The sequence below is a fragment of the Salpingoeca rosetta genome (assembly GCF_000188695.1).
Source record: "Salpingoeca rosetta unplaced genomic scaffold supercont1.5, whole genome shotgun sequence".
NCBI lineage: Eukaryota > Choanoflagellata > Craspedida > Salpingoecidae > Salpingoeca > Salpingoeca rosetta.
Genome location: NW_004754929.1, coordinates 668,334 through 686,795, shown reverse-complemented (window position 1 = coordinate 686,795; position 18,462 = coordinate 668,334). Strand labels below are relative to the sequence as shown.

General features: G+C 55.3%; 5 protein-coding genes across 6 annotated transcripts in view; 2 read left to right on the top strand and 3 right to left on the bottom strand.

Moving 5' to 3' along the window:
- The window catches only part of PTSG_02217, a gene marked incomplete at its 3' end in the record, with an annotated part of 7,603 nt that extends 6,822 nt beyond the window's left edge, over positions 1-781 (bottom strand). The window contains exons 1-2 of one of the 2 annotated variants that reach the window (XM_004996647.1): positions 621-781; positions 322-394 (exon numbers count right to left, since the gene is read on the bottom strand). In XM_004996647.1, coding sequence (XP_004996704.1) covers positions 322-394; positions 621-659 — 112 coding nt within the window. In that variant the 5' untranslated portion in view covers positions 660-781. The other variant, XM_004996646.1, reaches the window with a different exon arrangement.
- Positions 782-783: 2 nt separating this feature from the next.
- On the top strand, positions 784-3,779 carry PTSG_02216 (uncharacterized protein). The gene is made up of 4 exons (XM_004996645.1): positions 784-1,344; positions 1,888-1,950; positions 2,155-2,610; positions 3,266-3,779. The coding sequence occupies exons 1-4, from the start codon at positions 985-987 to the stop codon at positions 3,347-3,349; spliced, it is 963 nt and encodes a 320-aa protein (XP_004996702.1). The 5' UTR covers positions 784-984; the 3' UTR covers positions 3,350-3,779.
- A 759-nt stretch (positions 3,780-4,538) lies between these two features.
- On the bottom strand, positions 4,539-8,704 carry PTSG_02215 (uncharacterized protein). The gene is made up of 11 exons (XM_004996644.1): positions 8,532-8,704; positions 8,117-8,202; positions 7,901-7,955; positions 7,597-7,709; positions 7,312-7,415; positions 6,262-7,126; positions 6,082-6,118; positions 5,830-5,936; positions 5,558-5,620; positions 5,220-5,429; positions 4,539-5,027 (listed from the first exon to the last, which is right to left on the bottom strand). Exons 1-11 carry the CDS (start codon positions 8,665-8,667, stop codon positions 4,800-4,802), a joined length of 2,004 nt encoding a protein of 667 aa, XP_004996701.1. The 5' UTR covers positions 8,668-8,704; the 3' UTR covers positions 4,539-4,799.
- On the top strand, positions 8,700-15,791 carry PTSG_02214 (uncharacterized protein). Its single transcript, XM_004996643.1, has 16 exons — positions 8,700-9,476; positions 9,728-9,976; positions 10,290-10,511; positions 10,840-10,938; positions 11,133-11,207; positions 11,432-11,567; positions 11,771-11,870; positions 12,050-12,124; positions 12,519-12,673; positions 12,988-13,038; positions 13,223-13,638; positions 13,810-13,853; positions 14,035-14,151; positions 14,546-14,615; positions 14,844-14,973; positions 15,321-15,791. The coding sequence occupies exons 1-16, from the start codon at positions 8,823-8,825 to the stop codon at positions 15,506-15,508; spliced, it is 2,781 nt and encodes a 926-aa protein (XP_004996700.1). The 5' UTR covers positions 8,700-8,822; the 3' UTR covers positions 15,509-15,791.
- Positions 15,594-18,462, bottom strand: PTSG_02213 (uncharacterized protein; the record flags this gene model as incomplete). The annotated part of the gene is made up of 9 exons (XM_004996642.1): positions 15,594-16,022; positions 16,185-16,297; positions 16,550-16,659; positions 16,882-17,017; positions 17,269-17,337; positions 17,470-17,538; positions 17,731-17,947; positions 18,122-18,188; positions 18,386-18,462. 9 exons carry the CDS (start codon positions 18,460-18,462, stop codon positions 15,924-15,926), a joined length of 957 nt encoding a protein of 318 aa, XP_004996699.1. The 3' UTR covers positions 15,594-15,923.

The window sequence follows — 18,462 nt, the reverse complement described above, 5'->3', positions numbered from 1 at the left end:
CCCAATTTTGCGTTCCGAGTGAATACAGAGCAAGTGGCACTATCCAGCATCGTAGGATGCTCTCAAACAAGTAGGAGGGCCGGGGCATATAGGCGTGGGGGGGTTGAAAAGACGAGGGGAGCAGCCCGCAATACAGTGATTAACGAAACGTGAATACGGCACAAGCAAGTTCAGTAGGCGGGGCTGGACGTGCCTCCGGGAGCGAAGAACCACAGACGCATACGCCAATTACACACACAACAACACAACAACACACACACACACACACACACACACACACACACACACACACACACACACACACACACACACGCCGCTCACTTGAACTGGTGTCGTGATCGTCGCGGGATTGGTCTGGATCGTGGTGTTGTTGCCGGCGACTTCGACGAAAGCCCTACGACGTATGTATGTACGTACGTGCGCAGATGGATGGAGTGGATTGGTGAAGACGGCGCAGGAAGACAGACAACCCAAGTGGAGTAAAAGTGTCGTTGATGCGAGACACAAACAAGCAAGGCAAACCAAACCATTTTCATGCATGTGTGTGTGTGTGTGACGATGCTGGCAACCAACACTCCCGTCTCGCCAAATTTGCGGCATGGGCTGACCAACGAACGCACCTTGCGGGCGCGCTCAAAGGACGAGCGAAATCGGTGCATCGTCGTGGGCCGCGACCTGACCACCAACACTCAACGCACCACAACGCACCACAACGCAGCTGCGAAGGGCGAGATTTGAGGCAGAACAGACAATCTACTGAAAATACCAGCATATTTTCTGCACTGCCGGCAAAATGCCCTGTTCGCTGCCGGTGCGTCGATGTGTCCCGTTTGGTCGCAGTGGCGGTGGGACACGGCCATCAACGCACCGCTGCTGCTGCTGTTCCACTGTGTGATGACAACCTAGCGAGCCATATGCGTGCCGCGTGTGCGATGCATCGCCAACGATGGGTGCGAAGATGAACGCGTCCTCTTGTGCTTACCGATGCACACCAAAGCAAAAGCAAAGCAAAAGCAAGCAACAAGCGTTCCTCTTTTTTGCCCTTGTTCCCCTCACTTTTTCTTTTGCGTTCTCTTCCTCTTCTGCCACACCTCACGACGACCTCACGACCATACAAACACACCCTCGAGTGGCTGTGTCTTCTGTGTGTCTCGCTGTCTGAGTCTTGTGGTACCCCCCTTGCCTCCCCCTTGCCTCTCCCTTGCCTCCACCTTGCCTCCGTGTCTCTTGTCTTCCCTCCCCTCTCATCCTTTCTTCTCTCTCCCTCTCACAAGAACGCACGCCATGCCCGCTTTCGGCACTCGCATGGAGATTGCTTCCTCCGCCAACCTCTCCCCAGTTCAGGTGCGTCGTCGCACACACGCTATCGTTGAGTAGGGTGGGCGGTGGTGTGCTGGTCGTCACGACTGGAGAATGAGTGGTGCTGTTTCCAGCGGCGGTGGCGGTGGCTGGTGGTTGTGTGGTGTTTGAAATGATTTGAACCAAGCCATGCTTGTTGGAAAAGAGAGACAAAGATGGATAGCGGGGAAATTGGCTGTCGTGTTGGCTGTCGTGTTGTCTGTGTGTTGTCGCGGGGCGCTCGTGCGTGCACGTTGCCATTCGAGCCCTGTTATCGTCCGTTTGTTTGTGTTTGTGTTTGTGGTTGTGCTCATGCTCGTGCTGGTGTGTTTGCCTGCTTGACTTGGCGTTTGTGCGCACGAGCGCATGGGGAGGGGAGTTCAAGAGGAAGAGGAGGCGGCCATGTGCCTTCCGCCTTGCCTTTGATTCCTCTTGCCTCGCCCTTTGAAAAGCGTTGTCAAAACACACACACACACACACGCACACACACACACACACACACTTGACTGACTCAAGCCCTCTTTGCCTCATCCACCCTGACGCATACAGGCTGACCTGTACTGGCGTCGGCGCTACCGTGTGGACGCTCTGCGCAGCAAGTCATGGACTGAGGTGAGCACGAGCTGCTGCTGGTGCCTGGATTTGGGCGTTGTTGGTGTTGGGAGGGTTGTTGTTGGAAGTGGGTGTTGTGGTTTCCTTCCTTCCTCCATGCTTTCCATCCCCTCCTCCCACCCCCTTTTCCTCTTCATCCACGCTGCTCGTTCTCTCTCTCACGCGCCTGCCCACACGGTACCCCCGCACCGCTTGCTCCCTCAGAGCAACTTTGTGCAAGCGAAGCGCAACTCCATGCGCAGCCCCCGCACCTCCACCGCGGCCTCGGAGCCCACGTCCCCGCGGCCGGGCAAGACAAGCAGCAACGCCTCCCCAAACACCCTGCTGCCGCCACTCACTGAGATGCCCTTTGCAAACCACCAGCAGCAGAAGCAGCAGGCGTCGCCGTCAACAAAGAAGTCGTCCCGTATCCGCCGTCGTCGCACGGAGCCCGGGTCGCTCGCCGACGAGCACCTGCGCCACCGCACGCTGCGCAACAGCCGCACGTTTGAGGCCATGCCGAGCTGGGACCGCGACCTCTTTGCACCTCTTCCACCGGTCCCGGAGTCGCGCAAGCCGCTCACGGACCTGCCGGACTGCCGCCCGCGCCGCCGCAGCAAAGTCGGCGACGTTGAGACAAAGGTCGACCCCGTCAAGCGCCGCCAGGACTCGGACCCAAAGGTGCCGCGCGATGTGTCTGCGATGTGTGTCTGTGTCTGTGTGTGTCTGTGTCTGTCTGTGTCTATGTGTCTATGTGTGTGTCTATGTGTCTGTGTGTGTCTGCGTCCCCCTCTCTCTCTCTCTCTCTCTCTCTCTCTCTCTCTCTCTCTCTTAGAGATCCAACCATAAGCGAGGGCGGTTCTACGACGGATTTGAAAGCCTTGATTCTAAGTAATTCAGTACGTCCGGTGTGTGTAGAAATCTAGGCCAAAATCATCTGAGAGGTGTCCGAGGATAGACTCGTTTAAAACCTCATCAAAGTTGCGGTGGGTCTGTGTGGAACATTGACAATCCTGTTATCGACAGATGCCAACCTCGTCGTTTCTCTGCGTCCACTGCGCTGAAGTTTTCGCTCCCTAGTCGACCTCCGTAGTAAGTCAGCATGGAGTTATTAATAACATTTCAATCCTTGTGGTGCCTTTGTTTCTCGCCGGGGTTCGTCTCTCTCTCTCTCTCTCTCTCTCTCTCTCTCTCTCTCTCTCTCTCTCTCTCTCTCTCTCTCTCTCTCTCTCTCTCTGTGTGTGTGTGTGTGTGTGTTCTTTGTGGCTTCTCCTTTCCCTCCCACCTCACCCAAAACTCACGCACTCAAACCCCCACCCCTCTCAATCACACACAGCCTTCCCGCCTGCCAAAGCTGCCGCCCGGCACACGCAACCCGTGGAACGCCAAGAACGCGCCCCTGAAGCTCTCCCTCGCCTGAGCCGCTTACACACGCTCTTGTTTCCTTTCTTCTTCTTCTTCTTCTTCTTCTTCTTCGCTCTTTTGATTGACGTTGCTTCTTCCGTACTTCTTCTCTAACCGCCTTGTCTATCCTCTTCTCCACTTGTGCCCCGGCGATAACAATTTCACACCCTCTGCTGTTTCGTGTTCTTCTCTCTCCCTCTTTTCTTGTTTCGATTTCATTTCTCTTGCTCTGCGCAGCTACAATGGCTGATGTCTCGGACCTGTTGTCCCACCGACTTTACTTGCTTTGGCTGTGATGGCTTGTTCCTTTTCTCAGTTCAACCGGCCTGTGCTTCCTTCTCCCTCCCCTCAACAGCCACATTCCCTCGCCCTCTTTCCTCCTGCTCCTCCTGCTCCTCACTTCTGCCCACCGCAACCACAACCACAACCACAACCACAACCACAACTTTCTCTCCCCCCCTCTCTCTCTCTTTCTCATTCTTCTTCTCCTCATCCTTGCTTCTGGCTACCACCACAACCACAACCACAACCACAAAGCCCCCCCCCCCTTTTCTCCTTGCCACTATTTCCTTCTTGTTCCTCGTTCGCTGCATGGCCACATGTTACCTTGCGGTATCGCCTGGCGTGCGTGCGTCCAGGGCTGGTCAACGTTTCCCCAGATGTCGCGCACGCCCTCTCGGGCCATGATGCTCGCTGATGTTGTTGGCAATAGCTTTCTTGTTTCAATGTGCATGCGTGTTCCGTGGTGTGTGTTTTCTGTCCGTGCCACGAGTCTGTTTGTTCTAGTTTCTCGGCTTGCACCGTGTTCACCTCGCTGTGTTTGCAGCCAGTTGATGCTGTTGCACGCTTCCCTTCCTCTCCACAACACACGCGAGCACATCAACCTACACACCACCGCCGCCATCACGCCAGCAACCAACACCCAAGCACGTGTTTCATTTTCGGTTTCCCATCGCCCTGTGTTCAGTGTTGTTCACACGCGTGCTTGTGCGATGTAAGCGGGGATTGCAAGCGACCCCTTCGTGCATCGTGTTGTTGTTGTTGTTGTTGTTGTTGTTGTTGTTGTTGTTGTTGTTGTTGTTGTTGTTGGCAATGGTCTGCCTGCTGTGGCGGTGTCGCCGTTGGGTGACACGTGCCGTGTGCAGTGTGCTGCGTTGGTTTGGGGCTTCCACCTTGCTTGGTGGGTGGGGCGCTGCTCTTTGGCATGACTGATGCGTTGTGTAATCGTGACTGACACATAAACGTGATAGATGAAGCATGTCATGCCACCGAAAATACGGAGGCAAGGGCTAATGCGTTGTGTGTACACGAGCACATACATCCACCGCGTCGATTATGCGCCAACAAACAGCAAGCGACAAACAAACAAACACTGCACCTACACGCCACAGCCATCCTCCGCATCACGACTGCTGCTCACAACGAATCGTGACACGTCCCGTGGCCAACACGCAAGCACATGCTACTTACTCCTCGGCCTCGGCCGGCTGCAGTGCGAACGTGCGAATTGCGTCTGCAATCACATCCCGCGCTGACAAAGACGATGACGATAGCGATGGTGATGTGGTTGATGCGGTTGATGTAGATGCGTGCGCGCCACTGTGCTTGACGGCTGTGTCGACAGCTTTGGTCATGGCCTCGATCGTCCACACGCTTGGCGGCGGCGCATCGGCAGGGGCGAGCGCACTCAGCACCTGCAACGGGTCGTATATGGGTGGTGGTGGTGGTGGTGGTGGGTGGGTGAGGAAGACGAGCAAGCATGGGGAGAGGTGATGAAGCGCGCAAACACACAGACACACACAGACACAAAGACACACACAGACACACAGACACACAGACACACGCACACACGCACACATTTGCACGCGATGGGCGGCACTACGCACCGCGAGGGCGAGGCCCTTCATCTCGTCTGTCTTTGACGGCAGTGCAACGTCGTCGCTTGCGGCAGCTGTGAGCGCATCGTCACACGACAGCAGCGCGCTCGAATCACTCAACTTGCGAATGTCGCTCTCCTCGGCGGCAATTTGCTCCTCCAGCCGCGCCTTCTTTGCCACGAGATCCTGCAGCTCTTGCACATTTCCCCGCGTCGTCGCCTGTACGTGTGCGTGCGTGCGTGTGTGTGCGTGCGTGTGTATGTGTGAACGATAGATGTGCATGAGGTGAGTCGTTTACGCTTGCATCCTTGCCGTCACTTCCCATAATGACTCCATCACCTCTGCACCTGGAGAGCGGCGATGCGAAGAAGCGCCGAGTAGTTTTCTTCAAACGAAAAGTGCTCGAGGGACTGGTGATGGCGCGTGGCATTGGAGGGGCGAGCGGGCACATGGTGTGGTGAAGAAATGAGAACACGAACGTCAACACTTGAGGCAACAGATGCACGGCCTTGTGTACACACACACACACACACGCACACATACATATATACATACACACACACAAACACACACACACACACGCACACATACATACACACACACACACACTCGGACCTACATCTCTGAAGTCGGCGACCATCTGCCTGGTCTGCAGCTGGACGAGCTTCGATCCGAGCGTGTCCTGCCCGCCAATGAGCGCAGCCTGCAGTGGGCCGTGCTCAACCTCTGTCCCCGTGTGTGTGTGTGTGTGTGTGTGTGTGTGTGTGTGTGTGTGTGTGTGTGTGTGTGTGTGTGTGTGTGTGTGTGTGTGTGTGTGTGTGTGTGTGGCTGTGCTTGCAAATCAAACATTATTGCTCGGTTGATCACTCACCTGGAACTTGGTCCAGGTCTGTGGGCTTCGGCAGTTGCTGTAGACACGAGACAAGCGGTCAACGTGAACTGAAGAAAGGAGGCATCAAGTTCGCAGTTCTTTAACAACACACACACACACACAGGCACAGACGCGCGCGCGCACAGGCACAGACGCGCGCGCGCGCAACACAATGCTCACTTTAGTTTTTGGCCGCCCTCGCTTTCCTCCTTTGCGTCTGCCCCTTGCCCCTGACGATGACGATGACGATGGTGCTTTTGATGTGCTCGCACTTGATGTGCTTGCCCCAGCTGTGGATGCGCCGCTCTCCTGGCGCTTGCTGCTTGACGGCCCGCGCTTCGCCCGTCTTCTGGCACGCTGCCGACCACCGCCAGCGTCATCATCACCACCATCGCCATCATCGTCGTCGTCGTCGTCGTCATTATCGTCCTCGCGGTCTCTTGCCTTTCGTCGCGCACGCTTTTGTTTCGCAGCGCCGCTCTGTTTCCGCTTTCTTGCCCGCCCAGAGCCCCGCAACCTGTCTGACTCGTTCCCATCACCATCACCATCACCATCACCATCACCACCATCACCATCACCATCACCATCACCATCACCGGTTGTGTTGTTGTCACCGGTATCGTTGCCATCGCCCTTCTCACCTCGCGTGTCCATCTTGCTGTCCTCCTGATCCTCGTCCCCGTTCTCATCTCCAGCAACCGCTGTCGATGACACGCGTCGCCTCCCGGATCGAGTTCTCCCACAACTTGCGCCATCAACACCAGCCCCACCGCCACCACCTGTACCCGATTCGCTGCCACGAGCACTGCTGCTTGCGCTGCTACTGTTGCTGCTACTGCTCCTGCGGCTGGTTCGCTGGCTGGGCGACGCCTTCCCGCTGCGCGTATGCTTGAGAGCACGTGCATGCTGCTGCTTTCCCTTGGCCTTCTTCTTGAGGAGAGCCTCCATCTTGGGCTTGTGCTGTGGACACGTCACCGCCATTGCCTGTGGGGGAAGCCCCGCCGGCACGTCGTACTCAAGCACTGTCAGCCCTTCGTGGTGTGCGCTGCATGCAGTTGCATCGTGATTGTGCATGAGTTGAACAGAGAAAGCATTCAGGACAGGCGCGTGTGTGCGTGTGTGAGTGAGTGTGTGTGTGTGCATGTGTGTGTGTGTGTTCGCATCAGCAGCACCACCACGAACACTGCCATCGTCACCATCAACAACACCACCACCGCCATCAACACCAACCATGAAGCGTGCAAGCTGCGGCTGCAGTGCGGGATGGTACAGGACACGCTGAGGCCGACGTGTGCGACGTCGTGCTGGCCGCGCGAGTTGCAGATGCAGCAGGCCTGCCGCAAGGGAAAGGGTATCGGGTGAGCTGCGGCTGTGCCTCAAACATAAACATTACAGGAATGAAGTGGTGCCACTTTATCAACAACCCGCGATTGTTGACGCCGAGACAGCGGCATCTCTTCACCACCAAAACGGGCAGCAATGCATACGGGGTACAACGCGGCCCACCAAACGCACCGCGCGGCCGAGGTCCGAGCGCTTGATCTTGGAGTCGTCGACGACGTATCGCTTGCGCTCATCCTGGAAGTTCATGCCGTTGCAGAACATGGCACAGGCAACGTGCACCCACGCTGCGAGGAAACGGGCAGTCGAGGAAAAAAAAAAGCACGTCAGTGCAGAGAAGCGCACATCGTGCATACGGGCAACCAACGCAACCCCTGCAAACCATCACAGCATGCATGCATGGACTGCAAGCGCTTCAAGCAGGCAAGCGAGCGCGCATGCACTGCAAGCAGGCAAGTACAAGTGCAAACACACGAACCTTTGCTGGTTGTTTCTGTGAGGGCACCATCCTTGCGGGGACAAGCAAAGCATTTCTAAGAGCGAGCGGTGGAAAGCACGGCAAAAGGGATTGGTGAGGGGACGGGGAGAGTGGTGACAGGCTTGTCCCCATACCACGAAACAAATATTCGATCGTGCAGGTTGTGCGCTGTTGCGCGTGCGCATACACAAGCCAAAAAGCAGTGATAGAGCGCACCTTCTTTGAAGCGCGGCAGAGGGAATGGGGTTCGCAGCGACGGCAGTACCACGCATGGCGCGGAACCGCAGGCACGCCATAACACGCTGAAGGTGAATCGCGTTGTTGTGGAGCGCGTCAATAGGGACGATGGATGTCAATGACAGCGAATACACAGCATTGAGCTCACACACACTCACACGAGCATGCCAAAGTGGCAGCAGCATTGAAAAACACGCGAGCACAGCCAACCCTCACAAAGTCCACTGGCTGACTGTCACACAATCGCGCCCACACACACACACACACTCACACACACACACAAACTCACACACACTCACACACACACACATACACACACACACACACACTCACTCACTCACGCACACTCACGCACACTCACGCACACTCACGCACACACACACATGAGTTGCACCTTGATGGACGACGATGGCGCATCGGTCCCCTTTGCACTTGATCATGTCATTGTCCTCTGTGATCTCCCTGCGCTTGCAGATCACGCACGGCAGGTCTGCCTCATGGAACGGCGCAGCAGTGGGAGAAGACATCATATCCGGCCGATGGCTGGTGTGCAATTTGTGGTGTTCAGCGCAGTTTGTGCTCGCTGGCGATCGGTTTGCGGTTGTTGTTTGCGGTTGTTGAGGTGGTGGAGCTGTTGTGTGTGTTGGCAGTGCTGAGACTTGGACTTGGACTGTGGCAGTGCAACATGGTGAGGATGGGGAGGGTGCGGAGGAGCAGAGCTGCCGCTGTAAGCATGATGCTGATGGTGGCAGCGGCGATGATGGTGGTAATGATGGCAGCGGTGGCACCGCAGCTGGTGTGCGGTGCAAGTGCCGTTGACGACGACCCACTGGCCAACGACGTGACGCAGCTGCAGGGGCGTATCCCGCCGTCGTCTCCAGTGGTGTCCGCGACCACGGCGTCGCCAGAGACACAGGACACAGAGGAGCAGCTGCACGAGGAGGTGCACCCACGAGCCGATGATGCGCAAGAAGACCCGGAGGCGCAGCAGGAAAGAAACATACAAGAAGAAGGAGACGAACTCAAGGAAACGAAGGAGATGCAACATCAGCAGGGGACACCAGACTCGTCTTCAAAGATCAGTGCCTCCAATGACGGCGATGGCGCTGAGCAGGAGGCAACGCAGTCTGAGCAGGAAGCAATCACCCCAACAGTGACAGAGAAGATGCCAGAGACGACCTCTGATGACAAACAGCAGCCAGAAGAACAACAGCGTGCAGCACTGGGCTGGTGGATGTGGTGGATGGACATGTTGGATACATACAGCATGTCGTTCATGCGCGTCTTCCTGGAGCAGTGGGTTATCGGGCGTGTTCAGGAATGTCTCACCGGCACGGAGGTGCGTGCACGTGTATTGTTTGTGTGGGTGTGTGTGGGTGTGGGTGGGTGTGCTCGCGCACATAGCGTATGTTAGTCTCTGTGTGTGTGCGTTGTTTACTCTGATGCTGGCCACAATACAGCTGTCATGGAGTTGTTTGTGCAACGCATGTGCTCGGTGTACATTGCGCGTGCTCGTTGTGCGCGCTTCATGTTGACATGCGTGCCATTATGGTCTCATGTGTGTGTGTGTATTGCGGTGTCCCACAACAGGGCGCGTGTGGGGTGAAGCTGCCACTACCGCTGGTTGTTGGCGGGTTTCTCGTCGCAGCCACAGCCGCCGTCCTTGCCGCCGGCCTCATGACAGAGCAAAACGCCTCCAACAAGGAGAGCGTCAACTGGCTTAACATGTGGTGGACAGAGCACGCGCCGCGCTTCGGTCGCGAGCGATTGCAGCGCGTCCTCGTTCGCGCCCTCAACGACGAGTTTCAACCGGCACAACAGCCGCTCGGCACATCCGTGGTGCGCCCGCATGCCTCGTGCACGTGTGCATGCATGCATGTGTGCGTGTGTGTGTGTTGTGTGTGTGTGTGTTGCGTGTGTGTGTGTGTGCGTGTTGCTGTATTTGCGGTGTTGAAGCCTTCGTTCGTGGTAGTTGTGTCGTGATTCTTGCGGTGTCTAAACTATTCACACACACACACTCACACTCTCTCACGCACACACACTCACACACACACACACACTCACACTCTTTCACGCACGCACACACACACACACACACACACACACACTCTCTCTCTCTCTCCCTCTTTCACGCACACCGCCCCACCTACAGCGGCCGTTGAAGGTGTTGTCGGTGAGCCTTGAGTCGTGCCCGCTGCCGACGCTGTCCAAGATGCGGTGCTTTGGTGTCGACACGAGCACGGGATCGCGCCAGCTGTTTCTCGCCTGCGATATCCACATCCGTGGCAGCAAGGGCAGTGGCGCCATGACGATGGAGGTTGCAGTTCCCCCGAGCCACCGCATCACAACCACTGTCGTCTCCCTCAGGGCAAAGGTGTGTAGCTGCATGTGGCTTTCCGTGTGAGGGGGAGAGGGGGAGGAGGTGAGTGAAGAGAGTGTGTGTGAAAGAGAGAGAGAGAGAGAGAGAGAGAGAGAGAGAGAGAGAGAGAGAGTGTGTGTGTGTGTGTGTGTGTGTGTGTGTGTGTGTGTGTGTGTGTGTGTGTGTGTGTGCAGGAGAGACATACAGACAGGCAACGACAAGCATACACACACATACACACACGCATGCACACGGACAGACAAAATACAGTGCTACCATGCCGTGCATGCCATGTCTCCTCACACTTGCCTTCTCTGTGCCATGCTGCCGCCCATCACAACAGGCGTTTTTCACAATGACGCCTGGCGACGACGCTGTTGCTTCGCTCAGTCTGCGCAACGTGCGGGATGTCAAGCTCGCATCCACCAGCCACACGGGCCAGGTGTGTGTGTGTATGTGTGTGTGTGTGTGTGTGTGTGTGTGTGTGTGTGTGTGTGTGTGTGTGTGCGTGTGTGGTTCCGGTTGTTTGGTTTTGCTTAACGTCGTGACTGACTCATGTCGTCATTCACTCGTCCTCGTGTCACCATGTCATCATGTTTGTATGTTGTCGTGTTCAACACCAACACAACACTTCAGATTTCGACGTCGCTGATTCATCCGCGCATCATCAAAGCCCTCAAGTCCTTCATCACGGCCCCAAAGTCCCTGCAGGTGTGTGGATGATGATGATGATGATGATGATGATGATGATGATGATGATGATGATGATGATGATGATGATGATGATGATGATGATGTATTGCCCGTGTCCGCTCTCTCATTCGCTCACCTACACATACCAGCCCGCTTTCCAGTACCGCCACCCAAGCACTCTCGCTTTCGTACGCGCTTACACACACACACACACACACACACACACACACACTCCATCAAAGTGGCACTTGAGCGACCCACCCCCAACGGAGACAGCGAACATTCTCCGCCATGTTCCTGGAATTCGATCGTCACAGGCGCCCAGCCGCGTTGCATCGCACACCACCACAACCAGTGACGCCCTGTCAAAGTTTAGAGGTGCGTGCGTGCCCGTGTGTGTGTGTGTGTGTGTGTGTGTGTGTGTGTGTGTGTGTGTGTGTGTGTGTGTGTATGTGTGTGCATGTGCGCATGTGTTGAAATATGTATGTTCACACTGCGTATTTTGTGTCTGCCCTTTGATTTGACGCTACTCTGTGTCTGCATCACTGGCACGCGGCGCTTCCTATCTCTCCGCGCTGCAGATGGCGAGGACGTGAACATCAAGCTGTCGTTCATATCCGCCCAGGATCTCATCACCGCCAGAGCAGACACCAGCGTCTCCTGCACAGTCACCGTCGACAGGTGTGTGTGTGTATGTGTGTATGTGTGCATGTGATTGCGTGTATAATTATGTGTGTGTGTTTGTGTGAGTTTGTGTGCTTTCATGTGTGCGTGTGTGTTTGTTGCGTTGATTGTGAGTGCTCACCACTCCGCGCCATGGCCACGACCACATCTGCAACTGGCATCTGGCATCTGTGCAGCCCTTCGCAGCGGTTCCGCACGCGCATTGTCGGCGTCCACGACAGCAGCTGCCACTTCTCAGACGAGACTGTCATGTGAGTGTGTGCGTGTGAGTATAGGTGTGCGAGAGAGTATAGGTGTGCGTGCAAGTATGTGCGTGTGTGCGCGCGCGCGTGTGCGCGAGTATGTGTGCGTGTGTGTGAGTATGTATGTGTGTGCATTGGATGAAAGTGGCGTATGAGGGGTAAGGCGAGATTGCGAATGAAAAGAAGTGCGACTGTCGCTTCTTCTTCTTCAGTCATGCGAACCAGTTTCCTGTCCTCGACACATCGGCAGTTGCATCAACACTTGCATCGCCAGCACACTCTCACACACTCTCACTCACTCACCCTAACACTCACACACTCTCTCACCCTAACACTCACACACTCTCTCACCCTAACACTCACACTCACACCCTGTGCCTGTTGTCTGTGTGGGTGTGTGTAGTACATTGCACATGGAGTCGAGTGTTGTGTTTGAGGTGTTTGAAGAGTCACCCGCCACCGTGTGCATCGGCACAGCAAACATGAGCGCAAAGCACCTGCTCACAGACCCCAACAAGCTCTTCCCAATCTCGCTGCGGGGTCGCCTCACAAATATGGGTACGTGCATGCATGCGTTGATGTGTTCATGGGGACTGCTTGAGATGGTGCGCTGGCGTTGCGCCCTGTCTTTGCACCTGTTGCACATGTGCACTGCAGTGATTCGTGACACTTTTATGCCGTTCCTCACCACCACCACCACCACCACCACCACCATCATCATCATCATCATCATCATCATCATCATATTGCCCCCTTCTTCTTCTTCTCGTGCCCACCTCAACACCACTTTATGCACTTCTGCACCCCCCCCCCACACCACACCACTCCATTTCCTTCAATCCCCCCCCCCCTCTCCTGTCTTCCGCGTACAGAAATCCCCAAGGGTGTGCTCACTATTCGCTGGCGGCCCGCCAAACCAGGAGGTAAATGCACATGGCACGCTAGCGCCTGTCCACACAATCCCCTGCCATCACACGCCTACTTCCATCCTTAATTCACAGTGCCCCGCCGTGTCCCACTGTCCTTCGTTCCTTTCATTCCATCCAATCACCCAACCACCCATGCAACCATGCAACCATGCAACCACGCGTCGATGTGCTGCCTCAGATCCCGCTCCTGCGCCGTCGTCGCCAATGTTGTCGCGATCCAATCGCATGTGGCCCTCCAGTGCAGACGCAACCCCGCGCCGCCTCAGCGTCAAAACAGACGCGCCTCCAGTCCACTCGCAGTACAGCACAAACGCGCACGCGCACACCCACACGCACATGCCTCCACCGCACATTACCAGCGGCACCGACCTGGTACTGCGGCAGCTGCAGCACGCGGGCACGTCAGCGTCACGTTTGTCCAATCACGGACAGCACCAACAACACCAACAACGACAGCAACAGCAACAGCTTCCCACCATGCAGGAGCACGCTGCTGTTGTTGTTGACGGCAATGACATGAACGGGGTCGCATCACCGCCCATATCTCCACAGCACCGGCTGCTGCCAACACAGCCGCCGACACGGCTCAGCCAGGTGGGGGCGGGGGAGGTATTGTTGTGGGAGGAGCAGGAGGGGGATATTGTTGTGGGAGGAGGAGGGGAGGCGTAGGGCCGAATCAACGAGGTGACTGGAGATGGCGGTGGTGTGTGTTATGTATTTTGCTGATGTATCAAATTTTGTGAATGTTTTGTATGCGTTTGGCAGGATGCGCTGGCGCGATTGGACGCAGAGCAAGCCGGCAACACGTCGTAAGTCGCTGCTGCACCATCGCCAGAGTGATCGTGTTCGGCAAGACTACAGCGCCGATGAAACTCGTGCGCATGCCCAATGCGTACTCGCTCATGCCCAAGTTTCCATCATATTCACATTCATACGCACCACGCCATGCCTTACACTGCCGCTGCTTCTTGCATGCGTGGTCACCTGCAGGGCGTTGACTGCGCCGAGCGTGATCTCTGGAATGAGCGGGCTGACGGACGTGAGCCACGGCACGGGATGGGCCATCCCAGGCCGCAGACCCGTCGTCCTCGTCGAGACAACACACTCGTCAGTCAATCGTGTGTTTTGCGTGTGTGTGTATATGTGTGTGTATGTGTGTGTCTGTGTGTATATCTGTGTGTATATTTCTGTGTATGTATGTATGTATGTATGTATGTATGTATGTATGTATGTATGTATGTATGTATGTATGTATGTATGTATGTATGTATGTATGTATGTATGTATGTATGTATGTATGTATGTGTGTATGTATGTGTGTATGTATGTATGTATGTATGTATGTATGTGTGTATGTTGTGTGCGATGTGGGAGAACTCGGTGTGATGTCGCGATTACCCCCTTCTCCATCGCTTTTCACCCCCCCCCCCCATCACTTCCTTCCCTCCATTTCTTATTGACCTCTCATTTGTTTGTTGATGATGCTCTGCGTATGCATCAGGTATGGAACGCATTTGTCGGTGGAGAACGCCTCGGAAGTGCCCCCTCACATCGCCAGATGGAAGGGCAAGGTACAAGCAACACCACACAATCAACACCACATGTTGTCGCGTGCTGTATGGTGTCGGGTGACGTTGTGCGGTGTGATGAAATCTCAACTCACGTGTTGTTGTCTCGTGTCATGTGATGTGGCGCGGTGTTGCGTGGGGGTGCACGTGTGGTGCAATAATGTCTTGCCTCGGTTCCACCACGCGTGCTGGCTAACTGCTGCATCGATCTTCCCACATGCATCATTCCAGACGCGCCGGCTGTATGTGATGAACGGCCACGCGTTTACGGCGAGCAAAGTCACGTCGTCTTCTGAACGATGTGCTGTGAGCAACAACAAGCTCGCGCGTGCCCTCTCCCGCAAGTGCTATCGCTGCAAATGTGAGCGTAACGCTTCGTTGTGCTTGTATGCTTGTACGTGTACTTGTGTAAGTGTGGGTGAGTGTGTGTGTGCGTGATTGTGTGTGTGTGTGCGTGTCCTTATGTCCTCGTGTCCGGGTGTGTGGGCTGATCTGTGCTTATGGAAGTGCTTGTATGCTTGTGTGCATGCTGATGATGCAGACGCGTGAGCGTTTGTGTGTTTGTGCGTGTGCATTTGTGATCGTTCAAGCAAGCACACCACACACCATGTGTCGCTCGCGTGATTACTGTTTTCCATGTGCATTGGCCTTGAATACCACCACTGACTGCCCGGCTCACATCCTGTTGTTCGCTGCACTGTCATGCAGACTGTGGCATTGCCGTCGAGAAGACGCGCATCCCCGATGTGGAGGAGACGTGTGCGAGGAGCCAGCTCCCAGACATGACACTTGGAAGCTTCAGCCACGAGCGTATGCAGCACAGTGTGACTGGCAGTGTGGTGGAGCTTGCCCAGCCCAGCTCTCGCCCGCAGAGCACACCTGCAACGCCCCGATAACACACACTGCTTTGCTTTGCCCCCCCCCTTTTTTGGTTCGCTTTTTCTTGCTCTGTGCTTGCTCGGTTACATCAATGAACTTTTTTCTTCCTGTTGCTTTGTTGCGTTGTGTTGTTGTCGAGAGCGCGTGGATGGGTGTCGGGAATCATTCCGCTTGTGTGGTTGTTACGTTTGCATTACACAGTACGCCATTTGGTTGTGCGTGCGTGTAAACTCGGAGCGGGTGCATGCTGGCTGGCAGGACGTCATGTTCACCGTGCACATGAAATTTTGGTTACACCTGTCGCCTTGAATGCAAAACACACACACACACACACACACACACACACACACACACACACACACACACACACACACACACACGAATCACCACCGCTGCTAACATGTATGTCGGCAGGGTTTCTCCCTCCCCTCTTCACCCGTGCTTGCGCCGCAGGACGATGATAAAGTCGTGAAGAAGATAGAACGGCTTGTACATGTCGCCCTCGCACATGTACGGCGCACGCGCAATGGCCTGATGTTGGGAAAAGGCAAAGCGTGGTGGAACGCGTGCGGCTGGTCAATGATTGGCGTACGCACACACACACACATACACACACACACACACACACACACACACACACACACACACACACACACACACACACACACACACACACACACACCACAGTCTCACCGTGATTTCCATGCCGAGGGGCTGTGCAACAAAGTGGTGAAATGCGTTGATGTAATCCTCATAACATGCGCCAAACAGCTGCAGCTGTTCCCTTGGCCGCCTACCGCGTGGGCCTGTGTGTGTGTGTGTGCGTATGAGTATGTGTGTGTATGTGTGCGTGTGAATAATTGCGTGTGTGTATGTGCGCGTGAACGTAATTGTGTGTGGTATTTTTATGTGTGAGCGTGAACGCAAACATCGCCGACTCGTTGTGTCACCAGTAACACTCCATCGACTTCACCATCAACACGACTGAGCATGCCACGACAATTTTGCATGTCTGCACGCTCCCCCCCCCTCCGGAAATCACATACCACACAGCTCACCATGGTCATCGATGTACGGGGAATAGGGGAGAACAAGAGCGACGACGAGATGCCCGTTTGGCGTCAGCTTGTCTCGCATGTCTTGCAACAACGTCCACGGCAGCTCGCACCTGAGGAAGTGATATTTGAAGGGGGGGCGGTGATTGAGGTGGTGTTGAAGAGCATGTAACGTGAAGCACGAAGAAGTAATGCTTGCCAGCTGTTGGTTGTAGCCATGCCACATCACCAAGACCACGGCTACGACCACGACCACGACCACGACCACGACCACGACCACGACCACGACCACGACCACGACCACGGTTACAACCGTGACTCGTGGCGCGACTCGCCTGTCGAGGACGTTGAAGCAGGTGATGACATCGAAGCGGTATGGGGTATCCTTCCAAGTCTGTTCATCGTGGCACGTCCAATCTGGATACTGGGCCAGGCGCCACCGCATCATTCGGTTTGTTTCTGTCACATCAACTGTGTAATGTGCGTTTGTTTGCAGTGAGAGAGCGAAGGGGAGAGAGAGAGAGAGAGAGAGAGAGAGAGAGAGAGAGAGAGTGTGTGTGTGTGTGTGTGTGTGTGTGTGTGTGTGTGTGTGTGTGTGTGTGTGTGTGTGTGTGTGTGTGTGTGTGTGTGTGTGTGTGTCGCATTTCGTTTGTCAGTACCCGACTTCTACACACACACACACACACACACACACACACACACACACACACACTCCCCCCTACCGTGCTGGAATAAGGGGGCCAACTCTGCGGTGACGCCGCCGTCGCCCGCTCCGATATCAAGAAGGCGATCTAAGAGCACGGCAGCAGCAAAACACGCCACCATCGTCAGCGTTTCAGCAGCACCGACAATAGCACGCTTATGACATGACATGACGTTTAAAACAGAGCTACACCCATACCCTCTTACGCACTGCGGCCCACCGAGCTGTGTCGTTGGATCCAGGTCCAATAGCAATCGCAGCTGCTCCTTGGACAAGACATACATGCCACCTGTCCCCTCAAACCACAAGCGTGCGCCAGAATTGCTGAGTGCAACACCAGGCCGTGGCCGTTTTCGATCACAATGCCATCTTCCACTTATACACGCACACAGTACGAGCACGCACGCACACACACACACACACACGCACACACACACACACACACGCACACGCACACACACACACACAATACTCCTCTTACCTCGAAAGCAGAGCGCGTTTGTTGTGGTTGGGCTCATGAAGATGCGCAGGATGTGAAAGGAGAAAAGATCCACGAAGAACGGAAACAGCCGTGCGTGGCGCTCGTAACACTGCCTCAGGAAGGCCCGCAGTCCATCATCCACACTCAACTCCTTGAAACAGTGCCTGATGTCCTTCTTCAATCGATACGGATCCAGGCTGTAGTCATATCGAAAGTCCTTTTGTGTGATACACGGCATGTACATGTATGTGTATGTGTGTGCGTTTGTGCCTGTGAACACCAATCGAGGGGCACATACATGTACACACACACACACACAAGCATAAACATACCCGCGCGCACACACACACACTCACACACACACACATACGTACACGCATGCCAACTACACCTCTGCTGTTCGTCCATGTTGTGCTGTGTGTTGACTCGAAGCTGTAAGCAATCGCCGCCACAGACGCCTGGTTGTAGGACGTATTGAAACAAGCAAAACGGCTGCGGTGAGCATCGAGCACACTTCACAGCAAATCCCTCAAACACATCCTGCGCACACAACACAACACACACAGCACAGCACAGCACAGCACAGCACAACACAGCACAGCACAGCACAGCACAGCACAGCACACACACACACACTGCACACACGCGCGCGCACCGTCGCACGAAAGGGAACGGCTGCTCCTGCTGCTGATCCTGCTGCTGCAGGCGACGACACTCATCACAGTCCGCCAT

What these genes read in the sequence shown, in the direction of transcription:
- PTSG_02216 (XM_004996645.1), top strand. Translation starts at nt 985, where the DNA reads ATGCACACCAAAGCAAAAGCAAAGCAAAAGCAAGCAACAAGCGTTCCT. An exon ending in GCAGCAAGTCATGGACTGAG is followed by an intron (nt 1,951 to 2,154) that starts GTGAGCACGAGC and finishes TTGCTCCCTCAG; the next exon opens with AGCAACTTTGTGCAAGCGAA. An exon ending in GCCAGGACTCGGACCCAAAG is followed by an intron (nt 2,611 to 3,265) that starts GTGCCGCGCGAT and finishes AATCACACACAG; the next exon opens with CCTTCCCGCCTGCCAAAGCT.
- PTSG_02215 (XM_004996644.1), bottom strand. Translation starts at nt 8,667, where the DNA reads ATGATGTCTTCTCCCACTGCTGCGCCGTTCCATGAGGCAGACCTGCCG. An exon ending in GAGGGCGGCCAAAAACTAAA is followed by an intron (nt 6,119 to 6,261) that starts GTGAGCATTGTG and finishes TCGTGTCTACAG; the next exon opens with CAACTGCCGAAGCCCACAGA. An exon ending in TGGTCGCCGACTTCAGAGAT is followed by an intron (nt 5,621 to 5,829) that starts GTAGGTCCGAGT and finishes CGCCATCACCAG; the next exon opens with TCCCTCGAGCACTTTTCGTT.
- PTSG_02214 (XM_004996643.1), top strand. Translation starts at nt 8,823, where the DNA reads ATGGTGAGGATGGGGAGGGTGCGGAGGAGCAGAGCTGCCGCTGTAAGC. An exon ending in CGGCCCCAAAGTCCCTGCAG is followed by an intron (nt 11,208 to 11,431) that starts GTGTGTGGATGA and finishes ACTCCATCAAAG; the next exon opens with TGGCACTTGAGCGACCCACC. An exon ending in TCGCCAGATGGAAGGGCAAG is followed by an intron (nt 14,616 to 14,843) that starts GTACAAGCAACA and finishes GCATCATTCCAG; the next exon opens with ACGCGCCGGCTGTATGTGAT.